At 48.3% G+C, this 10,666-nt stretch overlaps 2 protein-coding genes across 2 annotated transcripts; one reads left to right on the top strand and one right to left on the bottom strand.

Annotated features, from left to right (window-relative positions):
• Positions 1 to 25: 25 nt before the first annotated feature.
• On the bottom strand, positions 26 to 510 carry LOC119663849 (heme oxygenase-like; the record flags this gene model as incomplete). Its single annotated transcript, XM_038073448.1, has 1 exon — positions 26 to 510. A coding segment is annotated over exon 1 (485 nt), but the record flags the coding sequence as incomplete, so codon positions are not given.
• A 945-nt stretch (positions 511 to 1,455) lies between these two features.
• LOC119663848 (asmA family protein YhjG-like) lies at positions 1,456 to 2,469 on the top strand. The gene has a single exon (XM_038073447.1). The coding sequence runs from the start codon at positions 1,456 to 1,458 to the stop codon at positions 2,467 to 2,469; it is 1,014 nt and encodes a 337-aa protein (XP_037929375.1).
• The last annotated feature ends 8,197 nt before the right edge of the window (positions 2,470 to 10,666 follow it).

Here is a 10,666-nt window from a genome sequence, read left to right on the forward strand (position 1 = left end):
TGCCCCTGCCGTAACAGCTGCACACTGCGCCACATCGCTCTCGTTCAGAGAGTGCTCCAGATGTGCCAGAAACTCCGGCCATTCCCCTTTCTGATGGAACGCCGACAGATACGCACGCGGCAAACCCTCGCCCACACGAGCCGACAACACCCGGCCGCCAAGGCGTGATCCCTCCAGAACATACAGCACGCCCAGCGCCATGCCGTCATGCTCGGGAAAGACATCCTGACGCGCCGCAGGAACTTCACGCCCCATCTGCCGCAGATCCTCTTTCAGCAGTTCCGAGCGTGAACGCCATGACGGCAGTACGCCCGCGTGCTTCGCGAGATAGGTCTCGGCCGTCAGAAGCGCGCCTGCATGAGCCGTCAGAAACGCACCGTAGGATTCTCCATCCGCAAGATCGAAACGCGAAAAAGCTTCATCCACGGCTTCATGCGCCTTTCGGCTGACACGTCGCAGTTCCGCAAGGCCTGAGCCATCCTGACTGCCGATGCGTTCAACCGTGTCCATCCGTCCCGATCTTCCTGTCTTTTGTGAAACCGTTTCTGGTTCTGTCCGTAATTAGAGTGACTTGCAACAACCAGAACCGTCTCGACACACCACAAATTCTGGAGAAACGCCGTTGAGCAGCACCCCGCCCCGAGCGCCGTCCCCTTCTGACAAACCTCTCGCCGGACGGGGGAAACGACACCGTCGCCTGAAAACCGCTGGCGGTATTGTCGGAGCGTTGGTGGCCGCCCTCATCGTGCTGATCCTGGTCTGGCAATGGGACTGGTTCGTTCCCTACATTGACCGCAAGGCCACAGCAGCCCTGTACCGCCCCGTCAGCATCGCACATCTGCATGTTCATCTTGGCTTCAAACCAACAATTACGGTCGATGATCTGAAAATCGGCCAGCCCGAGGGCTTCGAGAAAGAAAGGGACGACTTTGCCTCGGCTCACGCCATCACGATCAAGGTCGATGCATGGCGTTACCTGACAGGTGGCGGTCTCTCCGTGCCACTGATCCGTGTCGACGCACCAAAAGGCGACATCGTTTCACTGGCTGATGGCACGAACAATTATACGTTCCCCTCGTCCTCCGGCACATCATCCCAGACAGCGTCGCCTTCAACAACGCTACCCAAGCTCGGCAAGATCGAGATCAATGACGGCGATATCCGTATAGCGATGGCAAAGCTGAAGACGGACATGCACGTCCTCATCCATACCGTTCCGCCAAAAAACGGCGATGACGGGCATATCGTCATTGATCTCGAAGGCCGGTACGCCCGCGCACCCATCACGGGTCATATCGTTGGGGGCGCCCTTCTGGACATCACAGACACCACGCATCCCTATCCAATCGACGGACGCCTCGCCAACGGCCCCACCTACATCACTCTGCGCGGCACGGTTGACGATCCGACCCACTTCCGCGGTACCAATCTTGCACGGCATTTTGCCGGTCGGACATGGCGCTCCTTTACCCACTGACGGGCGTACCCATTCCGGAAACCCCGGCCTATAGCGTCACCGGCAATCTGGCCTATTCCGACCGCGCAATCCGTTTCCAGAAATTCGAAGGCCATATGGGTTCTTCGGATATCGGCGGAGACATCAACGTCAATCCGCATCAGAAGCCGATCTTCGTAGATGCGGCGCTTCATTCCCATCAAGTGGATCTGGCGGATCTGGGCGGCTTCATTGGCGCACAGCCCGGCGAAGCGAAAAAAGCCGAACCGGCCAGCACCCGCGTACTGCCTGACAAGGCCATCAATGTCCCGAAACTCAACGCTGCCAATGTGCATCTGACCTATCACGGCGATCACATTCGCAATAAAAACTGGCCTCTGGACAATATTGATACCGAACTCGACATCCGCGACGGCGCCATTGACCTCAAACACCTGACCTTCGCCACCGGGACAGGAACCATTTCCACAAATGCTACGCTTGAGCCGACCAAAAACGCCCAGTTCCACACCCGATTTCGTCTGGATGTCTCCCGCCTTCCCCTCTCCCGTATCATGACATCCAAGGACATGTTCCAGGGCGAAGGCACTATTGGCGGTCATGTGACGCTTAATTCGACTGGCAATTCGGTCGCAACGCTGGTCGAAAACGGCAACGGCGGAACGACACTGGTGCTGGACCGGGGGGGTGATGTGACGGCCCTTCTTCCCGATCTTCTGGGGCTCAAGCTCGGCTCGGCCATTCTGTCTGCGCTTGGAATTCCGGATCGCTCAAAACTGGAATGCCTCGTGGCGGATCTGCCGCTCAAGAACGGTATTGTGCATACCGATGCAATGCTCCTGCAAACCGTACCACCCGGACAAGCGGCACCGGTACCGTCAATTTTCATAAGGACACGCTGGATTACGCCATCACCACCCGTTCGATCGGGCCACAGATCCTGTCCCTGCCCGGCGCGGTCCATATTTTCGGACCGATCAGCAGCCCGACAATTCTGCCGGGTGCGGAACTGATCGGCCGCGTCGCAGCCTCTGTGGGGCTTGGGATCGTCTTTCCGCCAGCAGCTCTGATCCCGACCATCCAGCTTGGTGTCGGCAAGGGCTCGGCCTGCGAAAAAGCCATTCTGGAAGCCAATGAACATCCCGCCGCCGGGATCGCACCCGGCGCCACCACAGGCTCAGGCCCCAGCAGCATCCCGCACCCAGCACACCCACAGACAGCAACGCATCCGCAAACCTCACACCATCGCCTGTCTCCGGCAGAGATCCACAAGGCATGGGAGAAAAAATCGAACCCGAAATGAAAAGATATGCTCCGGGTCGTGGCAGAACCAGCTTTTTTGACTATAGCTTGGCCCAGCCATCCCCATCCCCCGGAGTGTCCGCTTGCTGCTATCCAGACTCGACCGCTGGTTCCATATCACGGCCCGCGGTTCAACGATCCCGCGTGAGGTCATTGCCGGACTGACGGTCTTCGGGGCCATGGCCTATATCGTGGCCGTCAACCCGGCCATCCTTTCGGCGGCGGGTCTGGACCGTCACGACATGGTCATGACCACGATCGCCGGCGCCGTCGCCGGAACGCTGCTGATGGCGCTCTGGGCCCGGCTGCCAATAGCTCTTGCCCCCGCCATGAGCAGCAATGTCCTGTTCGCACAGGTCGTCGTCCAGCAGGCCCATGTCAGCCCGCGCACGGCCTTCACGGTCGTCCTGTTCAGCGGATTATGCTTCACTGCCCTCTCCCTGAGCCAGATCCGCCAGCGCATCATCCGTGGCTTTCCGCCCTCGATTGTGCTCGGGATCCAGATCGCACTCGGTGCCTTTATTGCCCGGATCGGCCTGATGACGGGCGGCATCGCCGTTCCTTCGCCCGAAGGTCTGACATTCGGATCCCTGAGCAACCCGTCGGTCCTGCTCAGCATGGCTGGCGTCGTCCTGAGCGCCATTCTCGTCGTCCTGCGCGTCCCGGCCGGGCTGCTCCTCGCCATCCTCACCATTACCATCGCCGGACTGTTCATCCACACGCCCTCAGGCCCGATTACGCATCTTCCAGCCCAACTTCTGGACTGGCCACATTATCCGACCAACCTGTTCCTGCCCTTCGATTTTCACGAATATTTTTCCCATCTCGGACTTCTCGTCCCCATCACGCTCTATTTTCTGCTGAGCGATTTCTTCGACGCAACCGCAACCATGATGAGCGTCGCGCACCGCGCAGGTCTGGACGGAACGGTTGAAAAACCCGCGCTCGATCATCGTGCCTTCGGCTCTGATGGAGCGGCCAGCATCATCGGCGCCTCGCTCGGAACCTGCACGGTCTCCGCCTATGTCGAGAGTCTGGCAGGCGTGGAAGCCGGCGGCCGCACGGGCCTGAGCGCACTGGTCGTCGCTATCCTGTTCGCCCTGTCTTCCGTTTTCTGGCCGCTCATCACCGCCATTCCCGCGATCGCCACAGCGCCCGTGCTCATTCTCGTGGGACTGAATATGCTCGGTAGCCTCAGTCGCGTTGCGGAAACACCTGCAGAAGCCATCCCGCCCCTGACGATGCTGCTGATTGCAGGCGTGACCGGCAATTTCATGCTGAGCCTGTCCTGCGGCCTGCTGATCTACACCGCGCTCGCCGTCGCCACACGTCAGTTCCAGCGCCTAACGCCAATCGTCCTCGGTCTGGACGCCGCCTTCATCTTTTACATGCTTCTTCAGGCACACATGGGAGCATGAGGACTTTTTAAAGCGCGGTTTTAATTCTTTTTTCATAGCTTCAGGGCAGGCTGCCTCGCATGACTTCCTGCCCCCCCAGTCCGCGCCACGTCTTCATCGCCACGCCCTGCTTCGGTGGCACCATCACACTGAATTACATGCAGTCCCTCATCGGCTGCATGGCCACAGCACCGGCCCATAATCTGCAGCTCACCCTGTCCACAATCGGCAGTGACGCCCTCATCACGCGGGCCAGAAACACGCTTCTGCATCAGTTCGTGACCATGACCGATGCCACCCATCTTCTTTTCATCGACAGCGATATCGGCTTTTCCATAACCGACATTCTCGCCCTGCTGGATGCAAACCGCCCTCTGATCGGGGGCGCCTATCCCCTGAAATCCCATTACTGGGACCACGATACGGACCGTTTCATGGCCGCTGGCGAAGACCGCCGGACAGCCAGTCTGCGCTATGTCGGGACTGCACCGCCCTTCGGCAGCCCCTGGGCAGATTAGTCGTCCCGTCTCCTATATCGGAACCGGCTTCATGCTCATGACCCGCCAGATGGTCCTCGACATGATCGCCCACTATCCCGAGACCCGATACAGCCGCATCGACGCGAAGTCCGAAGGCCAGACTTCGCAAGCACCGTCGTCAGACGCCTATGCCCTGTTCGACTGCCTGGTCGACCCGGAAACCCGGACCTATCTTTCCGAAGATTTCGCCTTCTGCCGCCGCTGGATCACAATCGGAGGAAAGGTTGCCCTCCATCGCGGTCTGTCCCTGACCCATACAGGCAGCACGACGTTCAAAGGCGACCTGTCCGCACGAACGCTGCCACTTTCTACACCCTGAACCTGAAACGACCTGTTTTCCGGCATCATCTGCCACTATTCCGTCATATTAAACCGGTTTAAACAGTCATGCGGTGTCGGGAGCGTGATGCATACATTCCCCGACACCGCTCCCACTCTCTTCAGACCATAACCGCCTGACGGAAAAACGGGATGTTGGCCACAGGGTCAGCCGCCCCTGCAGCCGTGTTGTAATACTGCTTGTGAAAATGGCTTAGAACTGCCGGATCGCTCGGCGACGGCGAAGACCGGCGTCGCGGTAATACCGGTGCGGCATTGCCGAGGCATAGTCTCATTTGGAGACAAGCTGCGCTCTCGGGCAGATCCTGCGGACGCATCCCCTCCGATCCGCTCGACCTTTGCCTGCCGGATACACAGAAGTTTGACCTCGCAGTCGTCTTGCGTCGCGGGCTCATCTCCACAAAACCCGAGCCGGGCCCCCCAATCTGCCGGACATATGTCCCCCGACTTTCCGCAATGGCCGTGCCCGTCACCAGATTGACCGCAACATCCCCATCCAGCCCGAGCGCCGCCAGTGCGGGAGCGACCACCAGATGCTTGAGCTGGCCTGCATCAATTCCACTCATGGCATCTCCTCACTTCGTGGTCAGGGACAGGGCGACATGCACCATGCCCGTCCCCAGAATGGATGTAACCAGTGTGATGATCCCAGTAATGACCGCCCGCCCTCCGATCAGCCGGTCCAGCTTCCCGTTAACCACGCGATTCCCCTCATCAACCTTCGTTTCCAGCAGCTTCATCTGATCCCGTAGCGACGAGATTTCCTGCCGCATCTCGGTGCGCAATTCCTCATATCGATCCGAAAGCCCCCCCGCGATCGTCTCCAATCGCAGAACCCGATCTTCGAGCATCCGCAGCGTATAAGCGCGTCTCTCATTTCCATCAGCCAGACTGACTACCTGGCCTTCCCCGTCCGACATGCCGTCCCCCAAATAAAAAAAAAGCGCTCCCCGGAAGGAACGCTTTTGTGGCATTAAGCCATTAATATAGAAACAAGCACCTGATTTATCAATGAAAACCTGAAACCTTCAGGCAAGCGCACCAAAAGCCGACTTGGCCCCCTTCGGAGATAGGCGCATAATTGCGTCCCATGACTGTTCTTCCGACAGAAACACTTCTCGATCTGCGTGGTCTGGCCTGCCCCATGCCCGTCCTCAAAGCCAATCGCGCCCTGCGTGACATGGCCCCGGGTGCGAAGCTGCGCATCCTCGCCACCGACCGCGCCTCAGTGGCGGATTTCCAGTCCTATTGCCGCGAAACCGGCCATGCGCTCATTGCGTTCACGGAAACCGCAGGCATGCTTTCCTTCGTGATCCGGCAGTGGCCGGCGTCACCCTTCCCTGGACTAACCAGGCCGTTCCCGTGTGCGCTCACTGGTTTTTGCCTGAATCCTCGGTCTTCAAATGCCTTATAATGTGCTAAAGTTCTATAATCCGCTTCCGTTCCAACGCGTGCTATCCTATATTATATCTCTCTATCTTCCCGTTTAATTCATCTCCTTAACATTGACACCCTACATATTCCCTTAATTTATAATCCGCCCTCCATCAATTCCACTCAAACTCTTCCATAAATCATCTCATCTTAAATATCCCTTATTCCATTATCTTCTAATGCCTCCAATCTCCTTCCCCTTCTATCCTTTAACACACTCATTCATTCTCTCTGTTATGTCTTTTGACCTCAAACTTAATACGTATCTTTCTTCTCATCCTTTCTTTCTCTCCCTTTCTCTCTCTCCTTTTCTCTCTCTTCTTCTCTTCTCTCCTTTCTTCTCTTCTTCTTTTCTTTTCTCTTCCCCTCTCTTTCCTCCTCTCCCTCTCCTCCCTATCTCTCTCTCCCTCTTCTCCTTTTCTTCTTTCTTCTTCCTCTCCTTCCTTTCTCTTCCGCTTGAAGGAAATCCTTGTTTTCCTTGCTGCACACAGAATCTTGCACGTTTTTCTCAATGACACACACCAGTTGTGAGATTTGTCTTCGACACAGCCTGTCTGTCTCACCGCCCACTTTCTCAGAAGGGTTAAGGGTTGCAGTTTTTATGTGTTCCCCTTAATGTTTTGATTTATGTGTGAACTAAATTCTAGTGGAAACGATTGACAGAAATGAAAAATATGCAAATAAAATGTGAACACAAAAATTTGCATAATTTAGTTGTTGATTTTAAGATAAGTTCATGTCTAGAGAGAAGTCATCAGATTTATTGCTTACAGTTAGCTTTGTTAGTCACTTTCTTAAAAATAAATGCATGCACGCCAACACCACGTATACAGGGTGTTTCTGCCTAATACGGCATCAATTCAATTAAATAATTCTTTCACTCAAAGTTCTTTTGAGAGCGATGCATTCCCGCTCGCAACCTAGACTTTAACATCAACCTAGATGCAGGTCCTCAAATATAAGTCTATTTAAATTCAAATTTATTTAATTAAAAAGGTAATAACATGATAAGATAAGATAATGCTTAGCAAATAATGTTTACAAATACAATAAGATATATACTAACTAATTTAGGCTTAAATATCCTTTAATTTGATGCCTAATAGGTTTTTGGTTCAAAATTAATCCTTTTCAATGTTTTTCGGTGATTTCAGTAAAAATATTCATAAAACTTTATGTTAATGAATTGATATAGGCTTTAGTAAACAAAATATTATTAAATTATTTAAATGTTATTAAATTAATTAAAACATATTAATTTAATAGCATTTAATATTTTTTATTTATTATCGCGGATGTTTCTTTTTGTTCATATTTCATATCTTATTATCTGGTAAATATTTTTTTGAAACAATTTTTCATTTCTTATTCCCATAATCGAACTCTGAAGCGAAGTACCTAGTTTTGTTTTTTACGGTAGATGGAAAACATCGACAGACACAGTGTAAGACTTTAACCCACCAAAGCCACCTTTTAGAAATGAATGAAGCATTTCTACGACTCACCCGGAAGGTAATGTAGAAAATTTCATTTCAGTAATTAAGGGACAAAGTTAAGATAAATAGGCTTAGTACTTGAAAGTCTACGTCGTTAATATCTTAAATAAGGCTACAATTCAGCAGTGAACACGTATAATGTTTGTGATGATCTGATGTTAATGTTGACAATATTGCTGATCATGTTGATGATGATAACAATGCTAATGATTTTCCTGATGATGATGATGATGAAAATAATAATAATGATAGCTATAATGATATGCAGACAGTTATGATAAAAAGATAAAAGGGATCATTTGATGGAATACGACTTTATAATATATTATAACTGATTACACTAATATCAGTTAAAGTTTTACTCAACGGATATTTATCAAATTACTATTTTTATATGTTTTCGATCTGGGTACTCAAATCAAATATAGTCATATAATGGTAAAACTTAAAAATGCCATTGGTATGATAAAAGAGAAATGGTCATTGGATTGTTTAAAATAATAATCCCTTTAACCATTCTAGTTTAGAGAGGTTGAAGCTTTGTTGAGAAAGTTATATGGAGTTAAGAAAGTTATATGGAGCTAATAAAGACATATGGAATTAAGAAAGTTATGTGGAGTTAAGAAAGTTATATGGAGTTAAGAAAGTTATATGGAGTTAAGAAAGTTATATGGATTTAAGAAAGTTGTATGGAGTTAAGAAAGTTATATGGAGTTAAGAAAGTTATATGGTGTTAAGAAAGTTATATGGAGTTAAGAAAGCTATATGGAGTTAAGAAAGTTATATGGAGTTAATAAAATTATATAGAGTTAAGAAAGTTATATGGAGTTAAGAAAGTTATATGGAGTTAAGAAAGTTATATGGAGTTAAGAAAGTTATATGGAGTTAAAAAAGCTATGTGGAGTTACGAAAATTTTATGAAGTTAAGAAAGATATATGGAGTTAAGAAAGGATAATGCAAAACATGCGAAGCAGTAGAAAGTTAAAAAAATTTTTTTTTTATTGAATGCAAAGCTTTTTGAACACTCCTCGTATTTACAATATCAAAGTTTATTTATGTATATGGCAAAATAATAGTGCAACTTACAGATCGCGATAATGAAAACATTTTTTTACCATATCTTGACCGTGACCAATTATATTTTTGCTTTATAAATCCTCGTTGCGTTTTAAATATTGCATATAATCAAGTTTAGGGTAAAAAAACATGCATGAAGAAGTAAGTGGGGAGTACAGTAAGTACTGAACTGTGAAGCAAACGCATGAGACTCAACTCAGCAGCTTTAATAATACGGATAAAAGCATGTACACTTGCATGTACAAGCTGTCTGAAAAGTACTCCTACCAACAACTACACATGAATCGGCCAAATAAAAAAAATGCCGCGTAAACATGGAAAAGATGTGGTAGGAGAAGATGTCAGTGGAAAGGCCTACATTGCGAGACAAGCAAACATATCGTTAACAATAACACCACCACCACCACCACCCGCGACACTTTACTACTACTACTGCTGCTGCTGCTGCTGCTCGAACAACAACGCAAAGCAAAACAATGAAACGAACCAACAAACAAACACAGTCATCATTCATTTCTCATGTCGCCACTCAGTCGCTCGAGGACATCATTACCATATAATATTGTTCCGTATTGTATGTTTATGTGTGCGAGTATGAACGTATATGTGTGTGTGTGTTTGTTTATATGTTAGAACATACACAGACACTTCAATTTTTGTATGTAAATTTGTTAAGTTCGTTGATTTTTATATTATTTTCTATTGCTGTTGTTGTTGTTGTTGTTGTTGTTGTTGTTGTTGTTTTTGTTGTGTAGCATAAAAGCCTATTCCTGTCGTGCACTTCTCCTCTATTTGTCGCCGTCACAGCAGTCGTCTTCTGTCCAAAACAAAATTTTTCCTAATTTCTGTGTTTTTCACATACAAACGCAACGAAATGAAGCTTTCATTCCAACTGTAAAAATATTGTTGCCGGCTGAGTGGGAACAAAACAACAGTGTTTCGTTAGCTGGCAACGTAGATAGACATAGACGCTTCGTCTGTGAGTTTGTGGGTTCGAATTTGTAAACAGAAATTTTTACGGATATTTTGTTTTATTGAAAATTTCTATAAAAACAATTTTAAAAGTTGAGAATCGAAATTAATATTTTAAGGTGTGTAGAAATCAAAAAAAAATTTGTAAATAAGTCAAAGTTTTATTTGTTTATTCAAATCAAAAAAAAAAAAAACAAAAAAAAAAAATAAACTTGAAAAACGCCGCCAAAAGCGCCCCTTAACTCACACCCTTTTTGCATACCTTGAATATGAGTTTTTAAGCTGTTTTTAGTGTTGTTGTTGTGTGTGTGTGTGTGTGTGTGTGTGAATTTATAATCCTGCGCAGTTTGGATATAGCCAGTGTCATCCTTGGTTGCAATTGCATTTCTTAAATATACACTTCCTGCTGCAAACTGCATACATACATATACGACGGTTATTATGTGAGATTGTGTGTTATGTGTGATAGTGTGTGTTAAGCAAAGTGCTTGTGCAGTCAAAAGTTCATTATCCTTCCTTTGATTTTTACCTTCAACTGCCTTATAGCCTTATAATAAATTCAAAATTTCTTTTAAATATTTTTTAAATATTTTTTTAATTAAAAAAAAACAAAATTAAAAAAAACAAAAAATTTCCTTATAACAAAATTAATC

Source organism: Teleopsis dalmanni, unplaced genomic scaffold (genome assembly GCF_002237135.1).
Source record: "Teleopsis dalmanni isolate 2A unplaced genomic scaffold, ASM223713v2 unscaffolded_contig_0984, whole genome shotgun sequence".
NCBI classification, from domain to species: domain Eukaryota; kingdom Metazoa; phylum Arthropoda; class Insecta; order Diptera; family Diopsidae; genus Teleopsis; species Teleopsis dalmanni.

Excerpts from the sequence above, each read along its gene's own strand:
- LOC119663848 (XM_038073447.1), top strand. The coding sequence starts at position 1,456 with ATGGCGCTCCTTTACCCACTGACGGGCGTACCCATTCCGGAAACCCCG.